Below are 21,998 nucleotides of genomic sequence, written 5' to 3'. Positions count from 1 at the left end.
GACTGCTGAGCATGCTGGGAGATACTGATGGGGGGGGATTAGAGGACTGCTGAGCATGCTGGGAGATACTGATGGGGGGGGATTAGAGACTGCTGAGCATGCTGGGAGATACTGATGGGGTGGGATTAGGGACTGCTGAGCATGCTGGGAGATACTGATGGGGGGGATTAGAGAATGCTGAGCATGCTGGGAGATACTGATGGGGTGGGATTAGAGACTGCTGAGCATGCTGGGAGATACTGATGGGGTGGGATTAGAGACTGCTGAGCATGCTGGGAGATACTGATGGGGGGGGATTAGAGACTGCTGAGCATGCTGGGAGATACTGATGGGGGGGATTAGAGACTGATGAGCATGCTGGGAGATACTGATGGGGTGGGATTAGAGACTGCTGAGGCATGCTGGGAGATGCTGATGGGGGGGATTAGAGACTGCTGAGCATGCTGGGAGATACTGATGGGGGGGATTAGAGACTGCTGAGATTGCTATGAGATCTGATGGGGGGATTAGAGACTGCTGAGCATGCTGGGAGATACTGATGGGGGGGGATTAGAGACTGCTGAGCATGCTGGGAGATACTGATGGGGGGGGATTAGAGACTGCTGAGCATGCTGGGGAGATACTGATGGGGGGGATTAGAGACTGCTGAGCATGCTGGGAGATACTGATAGGGGGGGATTAGAGACTGATGAGCATGCTATGAGATACTGATGGGGGGGATTAGAGACTGCGAGCATGCTGGGAATACTGATGGGGGGTGGGATTAGAGACTGATGAGCATGCTGGAGATACTGATGGGGTGGGATTAGAGACTGCTGAGCATGCTGGGAGATTACTGATGGGGGGGATTAGGAGACTGCTGAGCATGCTGGGAGATACTGATGGGGGGGGATTAGAGACTGCTGAGCATGCTGGGAGATACTGATAGGGGGGGATTAGAGACTGATGAGCATGCTATGAGATACTGATTGGGGGGGGATTAGAGACTGCTGAGCATGCTGGGAGATACTGATGGGGGAGATTAGAGACTGCTGAGCATGCTGGGAGATACTGATGGGGGGATTAGAGACTGCTGAGCATGCTGGGAGATACTGATGGGGTGGGATTAGAGACTGCTGAGCATGCTGGGAGATACTGATGGGGGGGGATTAGAGACTGCCTGAGCATGCTGGGAGATACTGATGGGGGGGGATTAGAGACTGCTGAGCATGCTGGGAGATACTGATGGGGTGGGATTAGAGACTGCTGAGGATGCTGGGAGATACTGATGGGGGGGGATTAGAGACTGCTGAGATTGCTATGAGATACTGATGGGGAGGATTAGAGACTGCTGAGCATGCTGGGAGATACTGATGGGGGGGGATTAGAGACTTGCTGAGCATGCTGGGAGATACTGATGGGGGGGGATTAGAGGACTGATGAGCATGCTGGGAGATACTGATGGGGGGGGATTAGAGACTGCTGAGGCATGCTGGGAGATACTGATGGGGTGGGATTTAGAGACTGCTGAGCATGCTGGGAGATACTGATGGGGGGGGATTAGAGACTGCTGAGCATGCTGGGAGATACTGATGGGGGGGGGATTAGAGACTGCTGAGCATGCTGGGAGATACTGATGGGGGGGATTAGAGACTGATGAGCATGCTGGGAGATACTGATGGGGGGGATTAGAGACTGCTGAGCATGCTGGGAGATACTGATTGGGGGGGATTAGAGACTGCTGAGCATGCTGGGAGATACTGATGGGGGGGGATTAGAGACTGCTGAGCATGCTGGGAGATACTGATGGGGGGGATTAGAGACTGCTGAGCATGCTGGGAGATACTGATGGGGGGGATTAGAGACTGATGAGCATGCTGGAGATACTGATGGGGGGGATTAGAGACTGCTGAGCATGCTGGAGATACTGATGGGGTGGGATTAGGGACTGCTGAGCATGCTGGGAGATACTGATGGGGGGGATTAGAGAATGCTGAGCATGCTGGGAGATACTGATGGGGGGATTAGAGACTGCTGAGCATGCTGGGAGTACTGACTGGGAGATACTGGGGGGGGGGGATTAGAGACTGCTGAGCATGCTGGGAGATACTGATGGGGGGGGATTAGAGACTGCTGAGCATGCTGGGAGATACTGATGGGGGGGGATTAGAGACTGTGCTGAGCATGCTGGGAGATACTGATGGGGGGATTAGAGACTGCTGAGCATGCTGGGAGATACTGATGTGGGGGATTAGAGACTGCTGAGCATGCTGGGAGATACTGATGGGGGGGGATTAGAGACTGCTGAGCATGCTGGGAGATACTGATGGGGATTAGAGACTGCTGAGCATGCTGGGCATACTGAATGGGGGGGGGGGGATTAGAGACTGCTGAGCATGCTGGGAGATACTGATGGGGGGGATTAGAGACTGCTGAGCATGCTGGGAGATACTGATGGGGGGGATTAGAAGACTGCTGAGCATGCTGGGAGATTACGATGGGGGGGGATTAGAGACTGCTGAGCATGCTGGGAGATACTGATGGGGGGGGATTAGAGACTGCTGAGCATGCTGGGAGATACTGATGGGGGGGGATTAGAGACTGCTGAGCATGCTGGGAGATACTGATGGGGGGGGATTAGAGACTGCTGAGCATGCTGGGAGATACTGATGGGGTGGGATTAGAGACTGCTGAGCATGCTATGAGATACTGATGGGGGGGATTAGAGACTGCTGAGCATGCTGGGAGATACTGATGGGGGGGGATTAGAGACTGCTGAGCATGCTGGGAGATACTGATGGGGGGGGATTAGAGGACTGCTGAGCATGCTGGGAGATACTGATGGGGGGAGATTAGAGACTGGCTGAGCATGCTGGGAGATACTGATGGGGGGGGATTAGAGACTGCTGAGCATGCTGGGAGATACTGATGGGGTGGGATTAGAGACTGCTGAGCATGCTGGGAGATACTGATGGGGGGGGATTAGAGACTGCTGAGCATGCTGGGAGATACTGATGGGGGGAGATTAGAGACTGCTGAGCATGCTGGGAGATACTGATGGGGGGGGGATTAGAGACTGGATGAGCATGCTGGGAGATACTGATGGGGTGGGATTAGAGACTGCTGAGCATGCTGGGAGATACTGATGGGGGGGGATTAGAGAATGCTGAGCATGCTGGGAGATACTGATGGCGGTGGGATTAGAGACTGCTGGAGCATGCTGGGAGATACTGATGGAGGGGGATTAGAGACTGCTGAGCATGCTGGGAGATACTGATGGGGGGATTAGAGCTGGGCATGCTGGGAGATACTGATGGGGGGATTAGAGACTGCTGAGCATGCTGGGAGATACTGATGGGGGGGGATTAGAGACTGCTGAGCATGCTGGGAGATACTGATGGGTGGGGATTAGAGACTGCTGAGCATGCTGGGAGATACTGATGGGGGGGATTAGAGACTGCTGAGCATGCTGGGAGATACTGATGGGGGGGGATTAGAGACTGCTGAGCATGCTGGGAGATACTGATGGGGGGGGTGGGATTAGAGACTGCTGAGCATGCTGGGAGATACTGATGGGGGGGGATTAGAGACTGCTGAGCATGCTGGAGATACTGATGGGGGGGATTAGAGACTGCTGAGCATGCTGGGAGATACTGATAGGGGGGGATTAGAGACTGCTGAGCATGCTGGGAGATACTGATAGGGGGGGATTAGAGACTGCTGAGCATGCTGGGAGATACTGATGGGGGGGATTAGAGACTGCTGAGCATGCTGGGAGATACTGATAGGGGGGGATTAGAGACTGCTGAGCATGCTGGGAGATACTGATGGGGGGGGGATTAGAGACTGCTGAGCATGCTGGGAGAATACTGATGGGGGGGGATTAGAGACTGCTGAGCATGCTGGGAGATACTGATAGGGGGGGATTAGAGACTGCTGAGCATGCTGGGAGATACTGATAGGGGGGATTAGAGACTGCTGAGCATGCTGGGAGATACTGATAGGGGGGGATTAGAGACTGCTGAGCATGCTGGGAGATACTGATGGGGGGGGATTAGAGACTGCTGAGCATGCTGGGGAGATACTGATAGGGGGGATTAGAGACTGCTGAGCATGCTGGGAGATACTGATGGGGGGGGATTAGAGACTGCTGAGCATGCTGGGAGATACTGATGGGGGGGGATTAGAGACTGCTGAGCATGCTGGGAGAAAGCCCTGGGTTAGGGCAGTATTGGAGAGTGAGTCAGGCTGATAAATACCGCGCTGGGAGGAGGGATTAGAGCAGAAACGAAACAGCAACAGGAACAGGGCGGGGCCTATACAGGCTAAACACGTTGGGGGCAGAATGAGAGGGAGGAGCATACACGGGGCGGGGCCTATACAGGCTAAACACGTTGGGGGCAGAATGAGAGGGAGGAGCATACACGGGGCGGGGCCTATACAGGCTGGGGGTTAGTGTGCGCTCTCCGGACTTCCCCACAATCCCCTTCAAAATACGTGACGTTGCACACGCTGTAGAAGCGCTAAATAATTCGCTAATAACAGTGTGTCTCCCACCCCTGAACTGTAGTGTGTGGCACCTGTACCCGCTGGCCTTTCCGCACCGCACTAACACACACCGCACTAACACACACCGCACTGACACAGACCGTCCGGAATAACACGGGCAGGGGGAGGGGAGGAGCGGGGCAGAGAGGGGGCGTTGCTTAGTCCAGGCAGTAGGGAAGGGGCGGGCAGAGAGGGGGCGTTGCTTAGTCCAGGCAGTAGGGGCGGGGCGGGGCAGAGAGGGGGCGTTGCTTAGTGCAGGCAGTAGGGAAAGGGCAGAGAGGGGGCGTTGCTTAGTGTAGGCAGTAGGGAAGGGGCGGGGCAGAGAGGGGGCGTTGCTTAGTGTAGGCAGTAGGGAAGGGGCGGGGCAGAGGGAAGGAAGCAAGGGGATGAAGCTGACAGTGGGAGGGGCCAGGCTGGAGCAGGCCGAGGGACTAATGGCAGTGGTTGTTGGCCTATAATACAAACATGGAGCGGCCCAGCGGGGCAGCAGGAGGGGAGGGAGGCAGAAGGGGCGGCGGTGCTACTCAGAACAGAAGAGGGAAGAGGAGGCAGAGGAAACCCAAAAACCCCGCTGGGGCTGGAGATTCAGGGGCTGCCAGGTGAGTGGCACAGACTGTGCCCGGAGCTGCCATGTCGCCTCCTCACTGGGCACCCACTCACCGACACCATGGTTACCTTTACTCTTGCCCCAAAGCAACGTTGCCTTTACTTTCTGCCACTGCTGATTGGGCAGCTTCCTGGTGATCAGGTGTCTCCAGCAGTGGGGCCTTGCAGGGATTCTACACATACTCTGAGGAGCAGCGCCCACAGCAGGATCCCTTCCTCTCACCCCTTAGTTGCCATTTTCCTGACATATTAGCCACAGTGTTTCTGTATTGCAATAGATTCAGCTGGGGGGGGGGGGGCAGAGGGTTTGTTGTTGTTGTTGTGTATATGCAATTACTGGTCACATTGCCCCCTGCCTATTGGTTTAAAATGTAGTGGTGAGCACAACTTGCCCATTGATTGCTGTTAGAGCAGTCACAGTGCTATACCAACCTGTAGCCAATCAGTGCAAGACAACCTTCACCTGGCTAAACCAACTGGTAGCCAATCATAGCGTTAGAACATTCTCCAAACTAGGCCAACTTGTAGCCAATCATAGCATTTATACAGTGTTGACCTTGCTTGGATAATGTTCTAGCGCTGTGGTTCGCACCAGAAGTTAAACCTCGCACTATAGCTTCCTCTTAGGGTGCACTTGAATGTAGTAAGAAACTAATTTAAGTAACAAGAAAAGGCACACACTTAATCAAGGCACTTCTTATAAATGATAAAATCAACTATACTTTATTGAATTACTTCTAAAAGTTGTTAAAAAACACACACAAGGAATGGAAAGGTTAAAAAGGAAACAATCCTATGTTTGTTGAGATTGAAACTATTTCACTTTCTATATTGCAACATTATAATCATGTCGCAAATAGGGATTTTTTTTCACCATAATTGTTACAGAGGGACATATAATTGTATCGCGCTGTATCAGTTAGTAAGTTGCAGCATGTGCTGGGAAAGATTCAACAATATCCAGGATGAGTAGAGATTTAATCTCAATAATACCTCAGGAGTCTGAACCAACCATGCAACATTCACACTTAACTCAATATTTGAGTGAGTTATAGTTCGCATAGATGCAGCGTGTCCACATCAACAGCGAGCTTTATCACTACAACGTAGGTGGAGAGTAGTTATTACAATAGATGCACATCAGTTTGGCCTTTGTCTTAGAACCCGGCTGTACGAGTCAAACTATTATTTGCCAGGCGGTCACCTTTAGAGTGTAATTTCAACTACTGGTAGGCGGAGTTTACCATATCACATCAGCTATATTTCTAGGCTTGAAGGTAAGTATCGTAAAAGTCAATTCACTATACCATATCCATACCAACAGCGAACTTTATCACTACAACGTAGGTGGTGGGTAGGTATTACAAATAGATGCACATCCGTTTGGCCTTTATTTCGGAACCCGGCTGTACGAGTCAAACTATTGCTTACCAAGCGGTCACCTTTATAATGTATATACAACTACTGATAAGCGGAATTTACCCTATCAAATCGGCTGTATTTCTAAACTTAAGGGTAAGTATCATAAAAGTCAGCTCACTATACCATATCCAGTACCACGTGGTACAAAGAACTGGCTAGTGGTATGTTCACTTAACCCACGCGACCCTCCGAGTCATTTAATATTAAAGGCGCCTTATCCGTGTTTTAACAGGATAGTTCTCCGTGTTGTTCTAAAAGTTGAATCAAGGATACTAGGCAAATTCAAGTCATAAACCTATTGCCGCTACCAAGAGCTACCAATTTGCCCGAAATTACTATCTTTACCGCTTGTGCCGGTCGGCAGTCTGCCAATTACATACCATAGGGCTCGGCCCCGACTTCGGTATTTGTTTTTCTACTTATAAGTACATCAATGCTTTCTCCCGTTAGTGATGTTCAAGCCAAACCATGTGCAGATACTATCTCTCCCCTTAGTGTTTATATACCAAGCGGAAAAACTGATATTCATGTCCCTTGGCAGTCATAAGTTGGTGCCGTCAACATTAGCTGTCCCTATTAGTTCTAAAGCTCATTATTGTCATTAGTTAACCATGACACCAACCCAACAAACATAAGATTTAACGCCGACGCGCGTTTCGCATAATGATGCTTTGTCAAGGCGAACATCAGAGCTTCCGTGGGGGTTGTTTAAATATATTCCCCCACCAATCATAATCATTTGTCATTTTCACGTGAGATGCCGATGCTCTTAAGAGATAGTTGTTAGCGCAAGAACGATGCAAGCCCTCCCATCAGTATGGCTCTTACATTTTTTATACATAAATACTTTGTAGTTTATGTAATTTGAATATCCATATTTCAGTCCCGGATTTTTGGGTCCAACTATTTATTAACTGGATACTTGTATTTTAGTATTTTGTTTGTTGATTATTTTATTTATCTTATTCTAAGAGGGGTAAAGTGCCCTCTACTGACGAGAAAGAATTTTTAGAAAGTTACCTGTCTAACAGTTTGGGGGATTATTTATAAATAATGTGTCATAATTTCATGAGTCAGTAAATAAAACAAGGGGTGAGTGTGAGAAGAAAGGGAAGGATTTACTGAACTGGTGCAATTGTGATTAATGTGTTACAAAATCACGGGGTTTATGACCCGAAATAAATTGATGTGTACAATAAAGTGATCAGTTGCTGATTACAGCAATTAAAAACCTTCTGAATGATTTTATCAGTATTCTGAATATTAATAATTTCAATATTCGACTCACCCAAAATATTTCCCAAAAAATGGTTCCCTTCTTGGATTTAACAATAGGTATAGATGAAAATTTGAACATCACTACTGACCTATATAGAAAAGAAACATCTACCAATACAATTTTACATTTTGAGAGCTATCATAAGAATACTGTAAAAAGATCGGTACCAACTGGAGAATTCCTGAGACTTAGACGCAACTGCACATCCCTCGAAACTTTTCGTTTAAGAGCAGAGCAGTTAAAAATCAGACTAAAAGAGAGAGGTTATTCTAATAAAACCTTGAAACAAGCCTACCATAGAGCACTCACCACAAATAGAGATAACCTTCTCAAAAATAAATTGGTGAAATCTCAAGATGATCAACAACTAAGATTTATAACTACATATGGCCCACAAACATATAAGGTACAACAGTTAATTCAGCAATTATGGCCAATAATTCGCCAAGACCCAGATTTACAATCTATACTGCCCGAAAAAGTTTCTTTCTGTTATAGAAGATGTCAAAACTTAGGGGATTATCTCACTAGAAGCCACTTCTTTGGAAGGAAACGCCAACCTCCAGCTAAAGGAACATTTAGATGTGGTAGTTGTGTTTCTTGCAGTATGGTAAAAAATCAGAATTCGTTCATTGATCGTTTTGGGAACATACAGCATATAAATGACTACATTAACTGTAGGACACAAAATGTGATATACTGTATTGAATGTCCCTGCAACAAAAAGTACGTTGGTATGACAACACAAAAACTAAATAAAAGGATACAAAAACATGTAAGCACCATTAATATGGCAAAAGAGGATTTGAAAAAGAATAAAATCTTAAGCTCAGTAGCAAGTCATTTCTTAAGGTTTCATAATGCCAACCCAGAAAAACTACAGTTCTGGGGAATTGAACATGTGTCTCTTGGCATCAGAGGAGGGAACATCTCAGAACTCCTCTTAAAACGGGAAAGCAAATGGATTTTCACATTAAATACCTTAGCCCCGGCAGGACTCAATGAGAAAATTGATTTCTCTACCTTCTTAAGATGATCATCTGACTATGTCAGAAATCACTGATAATTAAAATAGCTTTGATTTGGGAATTTTATATCAGCGAGAATCACAACTTCAACAAATAGACACATGAATATCAATCGATTATATCTCTTTATTAACTAACTTGAGATTGTTACAGTTAGTTACACATTAATTTGCTCACTATATGTACACTTGAACCAATAGAGAGCCCCACTTTTTTATTTTTTATTGATTGATACATCACTGCACTTTATTATATACCCCCACTCTTGATTTAGGGACAGAAATTGCACAATCTGTTTAATTGCTGTAATCAGCAACTGATCACTTTATTGTACACATCAATTTATTTCGGGTCATAAACCCCGTGATTTTGTAACACATTAATCACAATTGCACCAGTTCAGTAAATCCTTCCCTTTCTTCTCACACTCACCCCTTGTTTTATTTACTGACTCATGAAATTATGACACATTATTTATAAATAATCCCCCAAACTGTTAGACAGGTAACTTTCTAAAAATTCTTTCTCGTCAGTAGAGGGCACTTTACCCCTCTTAGAATAAGATAAATAAAATAATCAACAAACAAAATACTAAAATACAAGTATCCAGTTAATAAATAGTTGGACCCAAAAATCCGGGACTGAAATATGGATATTCAAATTACATAAACTACAAAGTATTTATGTATAAAAAATGTAAGAGCCATACTGATGGGAGGGCTTGCATCGTTCTTGCGCTAACAACTATCTCTTAAGAGCATCGGCATCTCACGTGAAAATGACAAATGATTATGATTGGTGGGGGAATATATTTAAACAACCCCCACGGAAGCTCTGATGTTCGCCTTGACAAAGCATCATTATGCGAAACGCGCGTCGGCGTTAAATCTTATGTTTGTTGGGTTGGTGTCATGGTTAACTAATGACAATAATGAGCTTTAGAACTAATAGGGACAGCTAATGTTGACGGCACCAACTTATGACTGCCAAGGGACATGAATATCAGTTTTTCCGCTTGGTATATAAACACTAAGGGGAGAGATAGTATCTGCACATGGTTTGGCTTGAACATCACTAACGGGAGAAAGCATTGATGTACTTATAAGTAGAAAAACAAATACCGAAGTCGGGGCCGAGCCCTATGGTATGTAATTGGCAGACTGCCGACCGGCACAAGCGGTAAAGATAGTAATTTCGGGCAAATTGGTAGCTCTTGGTAGCGGCAATAGGTTTATGACTTGAATTTGCCTAGTATCCTTGATTCAACTTTTAGAACAACACGGAGAACTATCCTGTTAAAACACGGATAAGGCGCCTTTAATATTAAATGACTCGGAGGGTCGCGTGGGTTAAGTGAACATACCACTAGCCAGTTCTTTGTACCACGTGGTACTGGATATGGTATAGTGAGCTGACTTTTATGATACTTACCCTTAAGTTTAGAAATACAGCCGATTTGATAGGGTAAATTCCGCTTATCAGTAGTTGTATATACATTATAAAGGTGACCGCTTGGTAAGCAATAGTTTGACTCGTACAGCCGGGTTCCGAAATAAAGGCCAAACGGATGTGCATCTATTTGTAATACCTACCCACCACCTACGTTGTAGTGATAAAGTTCGCTGTTGGTATGGATATGGTATAGTGAATTGACTTTTACGATACTTACCTTCAAGCCTAGAAATATAGCTGATGTGATATGGTAAACTCCGCCTACCAGTAGTTGAAATTACACTCTAAAGGTGACCGCCTGGCAAATAATAGTTTGACTCGTACAGCCGGGTTCTAAGACAAAGGCCAAACTGATGTGCATCTATTGTAATAACTACTCTCCACCTACGTTGTAGTGATAAAGCTCGCTGTTGATGTGGACACGCTGCATCTATGCGAACTATAACTCACTCAAATATTGAGTTAAGTGTGAATGTTGCATGGTTGGTTCAGACTCCTGAGGTATTATTGAGATTAAATCTCTACTCATCCTGGATATTGTTGAATCTTTCCCAGCACATGCTGCAACTTACTAACTGATACAGCGCGATACAATTATATGTCCCTCTGTAACAATTATGGTGAAAAAAAATCCCTATTTGCGACATGATTATAATGTTGCAATATAGAAAGTGAAATAGTTTCAATCTCAACAAACATAGGATTGTTTCCTTTTTAACCTTTCCATTCCTTGTGTGTGTTTTTTAACAACTTTTAGAAGTAATTCAATAAAGTATAGTTGATTTTATCATTTATAAGAAGTGCCTTGATTAAGTGTGTGTGCCTTTTCTTGTTACTTAAACTAGCGCTGTGGTTGGCTACAAGTTGACCTTGCTTGGATAATGTTCTAGCGCTGTGGTTGGCTACAAGTTGGCCTTGCTTGGATAATGTTCTAGCGCTGTGGTTGGCTACAAGTTGGCCTTGCTTGGATAATGTTCTAGCGCTGTGGTTGGCTACAAGTTGGCCTTGCTTGGATAATGTTCTAGCCCTGTGGTTGGCTCCAAGTTGGCCTTGCTTGGATAATGTTCTAGCGCTGTGGTTGGCTCCAAGTTGGCCTTGCTTGGATAATGTTCTAGCCCTGTGGTTGGCTCCAAGTTGGCCTTGCTTGGATAATGTTCTAGCCCTGTGGTTGGCTCCAAGTTGGCCTTGCTTGGATAATGTGCTAACGCTGTGGTTGGCTACAAGTTGGCCTTGCTTGGATAATGTGCTAATGCTGTGGTTGGCTACAAGTTGGCCTTGCTTGGGTAATGTTCTAGCCCTGTGGTTGGCTCCAAGTTGGCCTTGCTTGGATAATGTGCTAACGCTGTGGTTGGCTACAAGTTGGCCTTGCTTGGATAATGTTCTAGCCCTGTGGTTGGCTCCAAGTTGGCCATGCTTGGATAATGTTCTAGCCCTGTGGTTGGCTCCAAGTTGGCCATGCTTGGATAATGTTCTAGCCCTGTGGTTGGCTACAAGTTGGCCTTGCTTGGATAATGTTCTAGCCCTGTGGTTGGCTACAAGTTGGCCTTGCTTGGATAATGTTGTAACACCATAATTATCCAAGGAAGGCCAGCTTCTAGCCAATCATAGTATAACAACTTAACTTGTAACCAGTTATAGAGTTAGAACATTTACAGTTCTAGACCAACTGGTAGATAACACCTGTTAAAAAAAAAAAAAAAAAAAAAGGTTCATCCATTTTGTGTTATTCATCTCAGTGGGGTTCTGGATATCAGAAGCAAGGCGGGTCTATTGAGTACTGTTGGGTTAATCTCTTGCTCTTCCCAGCAGTGCCCAGCAGCCCCAGTACAGAGAAGATAGTTTCTCTTCTTTGACGGAGGATATTACCTGTTCCATCTGCCTGGACGACCTGACCGACCCTGTGTACATCGCCTGTGGGCACACCTTCTGCCGGGGCTGCATAACTACCCACTGGGGCACCCCACACCCACACGGATACCTTTGCCCGGAATGTCGGGCATCGTGCCCCAGAAATCATATTGTTCCCGACTACAGGCTGGGAAATCTCGTCTCCAAGATCAAGCAGGGCATACAGGAGAGAAACGCAATGCAGGTGAGGGAACGCTGGCAGCCAATGGGCTATCAGATGCTGAGGCAGGAAGGTTCTACTGCTGGTGGGAATGGTGCTCGCCATGAAGCCAAATCTAGAGCTTAGGGATAGGTCGTAGGGTGATGGAGAATAGTATTAGTGGAGAACTAGTACCTCCTAGTTTTGGCTTTTTTTGGGTCTAGTATGTACAGCTCGCAGCTTCCCTGAAAGCCTTGTCTAATTGGTTAGCTTCCGAGCGTCCTTATTGGTCCATGTGACAAGATCCATCCTGAGGAGTTCCGGCTTTTCCATATTTAATCCCCCGTGAAGTCAGAAATGGCACAAACCTGGGATTTCCTGACCCACCTTCAAACCAGTCTTTAAAAATACATTATGTTCACTTTTTTTAATTTTTGGGTCATTCGATTCGTAACCAACAGAATAAGATTTCAAAATGTGAATTTTGGTTCTTAATTTTCAGCAAAAAAAGGAAAATTAAGAAAACAGTCTTTAACTGTACCTTAAAACTGAATTTTCAGATATTTTTGACAAAAGGGTTGAGGAGAGCACCTCATTCATATGCAAATAAACACAAGGAATTCTGGGAACTAATCCCAAAGCACTCCAAAAAAGAATCCATTTAGGCTTATCCTATAGGGCTAGGCTAAAGCTCTCCCACTGGGGGTTTAAAGCAGAAGGCGGGGTAATAGCTGATTGGATTCCCAACTACAGATCAGTTCCACCCTTCTTGGGGCTCATCAGGAAGATCACCCAAGTGAGCGGATCTTCTCCCAGTTTCCACACCAACGGTTGGGCGATATCGGGCTAATTCAGTTGTTTTACCCAGGGGAACGACGGGTATAGACGCAGTCGGTTAGGGGACCACATCAAGCCCAATGTGACTAAACCTGCCCAATCAATATCTGCCCAATCTCAGGCCAGATATTGGTCGTTAATGCCCATACACAGCCCGATAAACTGCCAAGTTGGTCTAAAGGACCAATATTGGCAACTAGAATTCGGCCCAGTTATGGCCACCTTAAGGCAGAGCCAGGGGTGTGGATCCACAGACAAATCAAAAGGTTGAGGAGACCTTTTTCATATGTATGCAAATAGACAAAATGAATTCTGGGAACTAATCCCAAAGAGCTCCAAAAAAACCCATTTACATGGCTTTATCCCATAGGGATAGGCTAAAGCTCATCCACTGGGGTTTTAAAGCAGAAGCCAGGGTAATAGCTGATTCCCAACTACAGATCAGCTCCGTCATCACTCAAGCGAGCGGATCTTCTCCCGATTTCCACACCTATGGGTGGGCAATATCAGGCTAATTGGGTCATCTGTCCCTGGGGAACAACAGGTGTAGACCCAGTCAGTTAGGGCACCGCACTGGCACCTGATAAAATTTTTTTAAACCTGCCCAGTCTCAGGCCAGATATTGGTAGGGAATGCCCATCATTATTGCCCATACACAGCCCGATAAGCTGCTGAGTTAAGGTCTAAGGAACCGATATCAGCAGCTAAAATTGGCCAGTGTATGGGCAGTTTTTGGCAGAGCCAGGGGTGTGGATCCACAGACAAATATAAAGGTTGGGGAGACCATCTCGTATGTATGCAAATAGACCAAATGCATTCTGGGAACTAAACCCAAAGAACCCCAAAAAAACCCCGTTTACATGGGTTTATCCTATAGGCTAAAGCTTATCCACTGATCAGCTATTATCCTGGCCTCTGCTTTAAAAACCCTGGAGCTCTTTGTGATTACTTCCCAGAATTCCTTGTAGATATTTTTGAAAATTTTCTTGCTGTTTTCAGTTTGTTTGGTTTTTTTTGACTGACAAACCTCGAACAAAAATTGGAAAAATTTGACTTTTTTTTTCTCGCCGTGATTTCCTCACAAATAGGGCCCTTTGTCAAGGGAAAAAAAAAAGAGACTTTTGCTGCAAAATGGCGCCATATCATCTACTGGAAGTGGATCTAATGAAGGTTTAGACAGGAAGAGAGTGAGCTGATACGTTTGCATTGAAATATTTATTTTTAAATTCCATTTATTTCAACGTTTAGGAGCATCTTTTGGCCATGGAGCCGGATCACCCTATTCAGTTGGTCTGGGCGGACAGGAGCGGTCGCCTGAATTTAAATCAATCCGAGGCTTGCGACTGCTTCTTAAACACGCAATACTCCCATTACCCGGTCTTCCTTCTCTGCATCATTGGGGAGAAACGGCGGGGCAAGTCCTTTCTGATGAACTACATTATGCGGGCACTGAGAAGCATGGTGAGTGTGGGGGCACCTCGGGGACCCCTCGGGCTACCGTAGCTACGGTTGGCCACACATCAGTTATATTTAAAAAATGCACTAAGACCCTCATTCAGCATAAACGAAAACCAAAGGAACTCCAAACACACTGAAGAAGAAGTCATTATTAATCCATTTAAAAACAAGTGCCTAACACGTTTCGTGCGTTAAATGGATTAATAAAGACCGGCTTTTACCAGACTTCTTCATCCGGTGTGTTCGGAGTTACTTTTGGTTTTCGTTTATGATTCTCCCCTTTAGCTACAGGTTCGGGGCCCCGAGCACCCGGACCACCTCTGGACTTCGATGAGCGCATCTATACTGTTTTAATATCTTTAATGCTTTGGGGCTTGTGACTTCTTGGAGAGGTTCGGGGTTTGTACACCCGAACCTTAGCGATTTTGATGGTACGATTTATTCAGACTGTCCCTATATACAAGCAGCTCTAGTTCATTTGTATATTTATTATACATCATTTGATACTGGGGGTTTTTGGGATATATCGACCTCATTCAGCATACATTTCATTAAGAATGCAGGCTTACACAGGCAGAACTGTCTTTGATAAAGTGTTCTGCTTCGTTTGAGCGCTGTAATGATTAAGCTGAGCTCAGGAGAGGAGGTTAGGAGAATAATATAGGAGCAGACAGCTAGAGCTTAGTTTCAATAGGAACCAGCAATGCCATCTCTTCATTGGCTGCTAGACTGGAGGGTGTGTTTAGTAGTCTGAGCAGAGAAGAACTGAGCATGCCCAGGAGCCAAGAGCCAAAGCAAATTCCTGAGGGAGGGGCCAAGTGGGTTACTGAACAACCAGAGTTGCAGGTATCGAAATATTTCAAAGAGGCTGTTCACTGGTTACATTTTTTGGCACATTCAGGAGATGGGCGAGGAGTTCACCTTGGGGGCAGATGATGAAGCCTTGAAAGGTTTCGAATGGAGTCCTGGAACTGAAAGCACCACAAAGGGCATCTGGATGTGGAACCGGCCTTTCATACTGGATCATAAAGGGGGGAAGGTAAGAAGCCAGCACTAGTGACACCATGCGTTCCACCACGCGTTCCAACGTGCGTTCTACCACGCTTCCCACCATGTTCTACCACGCTTCCCACCATGTTCTACCACGCTTCCCACCATGTTCTACCACGCTTCCCACCATGTTCTACCACGCTTTCCACCATGTTCTACCACGCTTTCCACCATGTTCTACCACGCCTGACCTCTGACCTCTGCCACCAAAATCTCTGTTCTCTTTTCTAGACTGCAGTCTTTCTCCTGGATACAGAGGGCTCCTTGGATATTGGGAGCGACCGAGAAACCTGCATTAAGCTCTCAGCGTTATCCTTGTTCCTCAGCTCGCACTTGGTAAGCATTTGCCCCCGAAATTATAGATGTAACTTGTACCATAAGGTGGCAATGAGATGGCCTACTCACTGTCGTTTCTTATCGGAATCTGGCAGATTTTTAACGTGGCTTCCAATCTAAAGGAAACAGAGCTGGACTATATGGAGGTAATGAGTTCCTGGCAGTTTGGGTCTGGGGGGGATGGGCAGGGGTGGGTATTGTTGGGACAATGGTAGTAATAAGGTTAATCTTTTATTAGATGTACCTGAATATGGGCGAGGAATATGGGACCCAGAACCTGCAGGTAAGACACTCTGTATACTCATTTACCCAGTGGGCTCTGTGTGCATTCTTACTTGTAAACCCAACCACAATACTGCCCCATTGCGCCCCCTTAGTTTTGCTATAGAAGTTGCCAAAAAATGTAATTATAGGTGCAAGAAAGTTCACCAATGAGAATTCTACTGATGGAAAAACCTCATTATAAATGCAAGAGAAGTGACCAATGAGAATGCTGATTCCCAGCACTGTGTCAGGCCCCTTGCTGGTACCTTACATATAGAGATAATGATGGCATTTTCCCGTCATTATATGGCACAGGAATCAGACATGGGGATAAAGGGACAGACTTGTTCAGTGCTGGGAAACTGTGCTTAATGCTCCCAACTCCAATAGCAGGAACAGAGAACAGGGAGCCAGATTTATACAGATCAGCTGGGATTCTCATTGGAGGATTCTTTTGCATTTCAATGCTGCCAATAGAGAGCTGGGAAAGTTTTATTGTGCAATATTGCTTTAAGAATACAACCCTGATGTTGCTGGACTACAGCTCCCAAACAAGTGGATCTTAACTTGTATGGCCACCTTTAGAAATAGCCTGGCTGTTCTTAGGCTTGTTCCATAATACTTAGACAGGGGTGGCCAGACTCGGTCCAGTCGCGATCGACCGGACCGACGCGGAATGCGGAAGTATGCATTCACGCAGAACTTCCACATCCCGGGCTTGATCACGGTCCACCAGAAATCCATTGGGGATTGACTGGTGGACCATGATCGACGTATTGGCCACCCCTGACTAAATAAATAATCTGTGATTACATTGGGCTGATCAGATTGGGCAGGAAAGGGGAGCTCTAGAGAATCGAGTTTGGACTGTGCAGCCAGCCAGCATTAGTGCATTACTTTGGCTTTTCCTTCACTATTTTGGAATCTTTCACTACGTTGGAAAATGGATACTTCCCTTGTCATCCGATAGCCGAAACCAAATGGGACGGAATGTGTATGGGGTGCGCCAGATGCATCAGTAAAATCTACATGCCAGACAGATGATTCATTCCACACAATCAAAGGCATTGCCAAAGCAGGAAAATGTAGTTGCTCGAGAAGACATCAGACTGTGTTTACATTTATACATTCTTTTTTTTAAAAGCAACAGTCCTGTCCTGCAGTCTTATGAATGCTAAGCAAAGGCAGGGTCAACAAACCCCTAAATCTTACCCCCACTCCCTTCTCCCCCATCCCAGCATCTGGATATCCTGGTTCGTGATTGGTACAACTCAAAGAAGTGGGACCGAGACGTGGCTCATTTCTATATCAGCCGAGAAATCGAGGTACTGTAACTGTCTATAATGTCCATCATGCCTGGTACATTATTATATATTTATATGTTATACATGTTACGGGGGTTGCACCGAACGTTCTCGGTGTTTCTTTCTCTTGTAGAACCTACAACAACGTAACAGTTACCCCAAAGTTTTATGGAGTCTGAAGAGCAATCAAACACGCTGCTTCTTGCTGCCCCATCCAGGCAAGGGGATAACTGGAGAGAGCAAGGGGAGGCTGCAAGGTATCCCAGTACAATTGGGTCTCTTGGCATGGGTGATAGATATGATAGATAGATATGGACCTCAGCTCCAGTTCAGTCAACCTCTTGCTGATTGAGCATATTCCCCAGCCACTAGAGACCAAAAAGTCTCTACCCAGATGGGCTGGATGATCCCAAGAACCTCCATATCAAGCAATTTGTCTCCTTCTCCTTCTCAGACATGGATGAAGACTTCCAGGAAAGCCTGAGGAGCTATGTGTACGAAGTAATCAGAGTGGTCTGCACGCACATTAAGCTGAACGTATATGGGGAGATATTGACCTCGGCTCACATATTTTCCATGTTAAAGGTCGGTATAGAGATGGAACACCGTCATTCACTGTAGTAGAGGGGTATCAGTTTTGTTGACGTGTCTTTATTATTTATTTGTTATCCAGGAGTTTATGGAAGTTCTTGATCGGCAAAAATACGGCTTTTCTTCACCAATGGAGGTGGGTATTGGATATGGAAACCAATTCTTGTAGTTGGGCCCCCTAGAGAATGAGAAAAACCTACAGTGAGTCTGTAGCTATTAGTTTTAAGAAACCCTTGGATAATATCTGTGGTGGGTCCCGTCTAGGTACGATAGTAAGATGTCTAAGCGACAACCAAGAGGGTCTCCACTAGAGGGCAATGGAACCTTCAAAAGAAAAAGCACAATCACATTCTATAATGCCCTGGCTTAAAGAATCCTTCATGGGTAACGGAAGTAAAGAGGCAATGATTGTCGAGGCAACCGGTAAATTCTACTCGCTGATTGGTTCAACCACTAATATGCTATCTCGTAGCCACTCAGATGTTTGCTTTCAAACAGGCGACCGGTAAATTCTACTCACTGATTGGTTCAACCCCTAATATGACGTTTTAGTAAGACAAGAACATATCAGATTATTCCATTCTTTTTATTTCAAATTTTTTTGAATCCTTCTCCTGCTCCTCATTTACAGATGTTTTACGCCATCAAGAACCAAAGGCTCATGGGAGACATCGAAAATGAGTTTGAGGAGTTTTTGAAAAATCAGGTGGGTGACAGAAAAAATGAGAATATATCGTTTTCTGCTCAGAAATCGGTCTGCTCATTCATGTTGTGTTCCAGTTGTTGTTCAGTACGATTGCCTGTGTGTGCCCTGAAAGAAGCCCCGCCCACTTACCTTCCATAGGTTTATAATGTCAGGTGGTGTAACGGAATCGGTGCAGGAAACGCACCTCGTATCGTGGCCAATAATATTGGCACCTTCTCGCTGTTTTGCAATAATGTTCCAGTTCTGCCAGAACTTTTCTGGAAATTGTCCATGCTTTGGTATTCACATATGTATTTCATTTGTTTGCAGTAGGGCAGCATAAGAAATAGTGAGAACTTTGATCAGTTTGACCTTATTGCAGAAATCCTAAAATGGTCAAGTTAGTGTTGCTTTTAAAAAGCTGTAAGAAATATTCTGCTGTGTTTGTGTCGGTGTTGTCTCCACCGAACATGGAGAAAAGAAAGATGAGAAGGACTGAGGAGGTGAGACAAAAACTTATAAGATATGGACATGGACAATCTTCATCCATTGTGTCCAGAGACCATTTAGTTCCTGTGTCCATGAGGTTTGCACTCCCTTCTCCCCATTCCATGTATTCCATCATCTAGATATCCTGGTTTGAGCTTAGTACAACAGAGACTATATGTTTTCTGTTTCCAAGAGGTTTGCCCTCCCTTCTCCCAATTCCATGTTTTCCATCATCTAAATATCCTGGTTGAGCTTAGTACAACAGAGACAATTAAATTATTGTGTCCAAGAGGTTTGCCTCCTCTCCCCATTTCATGTATTCTATCATTTGGATATACTAGTTTAAGCTTAGTACAACATAGACTATTAGGTTCCTGTGTCCAAGAGGTCTGCATTCCCTTTTCCCCCATCCCATGTATTTCACCATCAGGATATCCTGGTTTGAGCTTAGTACAACAGAGACCATCAGGTTTCTGTGTCCATGAGGTTTGCACTCCCTTCTCCCATTCTATGTATTCCACCATCAGGATATCCTGGGTTGAGCGTAGTACAACATAGACCATTAGGTTCCTGTGTCCATGAGGTTTGCACTCCCTTCTCCCATTCTATGTATTCCATCATCTAGATGTTCTGGTTTGAGCTTAGTACAACAGAGACCATTAGGTTCCTGTGTCAATGAGGTTTGCACTCCCTTCTCCCATTCTATGTATTCCATCATCTGGGTATCCTGGTTTGAGCTTAGTACAACAGAGACCATTAAGTTCCTGTGTACAATAGGTTTGCCCTCCCTTCTCCCCATCCCATGTATTCCATCATCTAGATATCCTAGTTCTAGACTGGTACAACAGAGACTGTTAGGTACTTGTGCCCAAGAGGTTTGAGGCTCATGGGACTGTAGCCAGTCTCCCGGGATGTGGACTCAAAAGAAATATTGATCAAAGGTTGCAGAGAAGGACTGTTTCACTTGCAGTGAATAAAACCTTCATCAGCTGCTAGACAGACTGACCTTCAGACCCAAGTTACAACAGATTCAGCTCACATCATCAATGTCGGCTCGCCTGATTGGCGTTTACCAAAACGCACTTGGACAAGCCTAAATCCTTCTGCCAGAATGAGAGCTGTTTGGTAAAGCACAGCATTATTTTGTTCACCGGAAAGCCTTCAGAAAAAAAGACCAACCCTACAGTCATGGAGATGGTTCCCTGATTTTTAATGTTGCTTTGCAGCCTCTGAGACTTGGGGCCTTTAGTCTGTGCATGGGATAATGAAATCATAAGATTACCTAGAACCTTTCAGAGAACCCAGTCTCAGAAAGCAGTCTCCGTCTAACAGACCATGGGTCTTCTAGCTTCTTCTAGAACAGAGGTTCTCAACCTGTGGGTTGGGACCCCTTTTGGGGTCGAACGACCCTTTCACAGGGGGTTGCCTAAGACCATCAGAAAACACATATTTCCAATGGTCTTAGGAACCGAGACACCGCTCCTCTATGGTTGGGGGTCTCCAAAACATGAGGAACTGTATTAAAGGGTTGCGGCATTAGGAAGGTTGAGAACCACTGTTCTAGAAAGTTTTCTAGGACAATGACAACTGTGTCATGAAATGAAGGGGCCATGGTTCCATGTAACACTGGGCCCACTACGTTCAGAAATACTGTGAATGGTGTGTTGTGAAATGCTGAGGTTATTGGGCCATAGGGAGTCACAGAACTGTTCTACTCTGCTGTGGCCACCAAGGAGTCCAGATCTAAAACCAAGGTACGCTTGTGGAGATATAAATAAAACTGCAGGTGGGAGACTGCTTCCTTCAAATCTAGAAGAACTGGAGACGTTTGTAGAAGAAGAGTAGACCAAACTGTCAGTAGAGAGATGTAGAAAGGAGGGGAGGTTACCAAATATAAAGTCATGGGGTCATTTATGAATGGAATAAGAACGTTCTACCATCTTCATAGTGAAACACGGAACTGTGGGAACCTGATTTGAGTTGATTTTTTTTACACATTTGTAGATATGAGGAATTCTAACTCTATAGACAACTTGTTTAGTGTTACATTTGTGTGTCTCGTTGTCCTGTTTGGTGCTCCCGCCAACCCCACTAACGGCCGTCTGTCTCATTCTCAGTCTTCTCTCACGTTGCCTCCCACCCTGCGGGTGAAAGCGTCGGAAAAATACTCAGAACTCCTCGTGAAATACCAGCAGTCTCTACTGGGCAACAGCACCTCGAGTCGCGAGGCCATGTTGATGGACCTAGAAGTGGCTCTGCTGAAGAGACAAGAGAAGTTCTGTAGCGACTTCACCACGCGTTTCACAATGAACGCCGTCGGGGTTGGCATCACCGCGGGCCTCGGGGTGTATGGAGTCCTAGGAGCCGCAGCAGCCAGAGGAACTGTAGTGCTGGCAACGCAGCCCGTCGTGGCAACAGGAGGGAGGGCTGTTGCTATGGAGGTTGCATCAGGAGCGGTTTCGATGCTCAAAACTGGAATGGTTGCAATGCTTGGCAGGTTTTTCCGTTGAGGGGCGTAGCACAATGTGTATAGTTTTATTGAACAGGATATTCTGGCATCCATTAATAAATGTTATTCAACCAATCAGTAATTTGCTATTATCAGTCAAGTAAAAGAAATGAA

General features: G+C 45.6%; 1 protein-coding gene across 2 annotated transcripts; it reads left to right on the top strand.

Moving 5' to 3' along the window:
• Positions 1-4,916: 4,916 nt before the first annotated feature.
• Positions 4,917-21,962, top strand: rnf112 (ring finger protein 112). Of its 2 annotated transcripts, none has more exons than XM_012970392.3 (13): positions 4,917-5,126; positions 12,121-12,406; positions 14,447-14,659; positions 15,558-15,695; positions 15,938-16,042; positions 16,138-16,188; positions 16,281-16,325; positions 17,545-17,631; positions 17,744-17,867; positions 18,065-18,195; positions 18,284-18,337; positions 18,833-18,907; positions 21,493-21,962. In XM_012970392.3, exons 1-13 carry the CDS (start codon positions 4,993-4,995, stop codon positions 21,883-21,885), a joined length of 1,836 nt encoding a protein of 611 aa, XP_012825846.2. In that variant the 5' UTR covers positions 4,917-4,992; the 3' UTR covers positions 21,886-21,962. The 2 variants fall into 2 exon arrangements, with proteins under 2 accessions (XP_012825846.2, NP_001015868.1); NM_001015868.1 differs by having other exon boundaries at positions 4,956-5,126; positions 12,124-12,406; positions 21,493-21,959.
• The last annotated feature ends 36 nt before the right edge of the window (positions 21,963-21,998 follow it).

This window comes from Xenopus tropicalis, chromosome 9, assembly GCF_000004195.4.
Source record: "Xenopus tropicalis strain Nigerian chromosome 9, UCB_Xtro_10.0, whole genome shotgun sequence".
Classification (NCBI taxonomy): domain Eukaryota; kingdom Metazoa; phylum Chordata; class Amphibia; order Anura; family Pipidae; genus Xenopus; species Xenopus tropicalis.
This window is presented reverse-complemented; position numbering and strand designations above follow the sequence as displayed.

Excerpts from the sequence above, each read along its gene's own strand:
- rnf112 (XM_012970392.3), top strand. The coding sequence starts at position 4,993 with ATGGAGCGGCCCAGCGGGGCAGCAGGAGGGGAGGGAGGCAGAAGGGGC. Across the intron at positions 16,326-17,544 it reads ATGGGACCCAGAACCTGCAG|CATCTGGATATCCTGGTTCG; the intron begins GTAAGACACTCT and ends CCCCCATCCCAG. Across the intron at positions 17,868-18,064 it reads GAGCAAGGGGAGGCTGCAAG|ACATGGATGAAGACTTCCAG; the intron begins GTATCCCAGTAC and ends TCTCCTTCTCAG.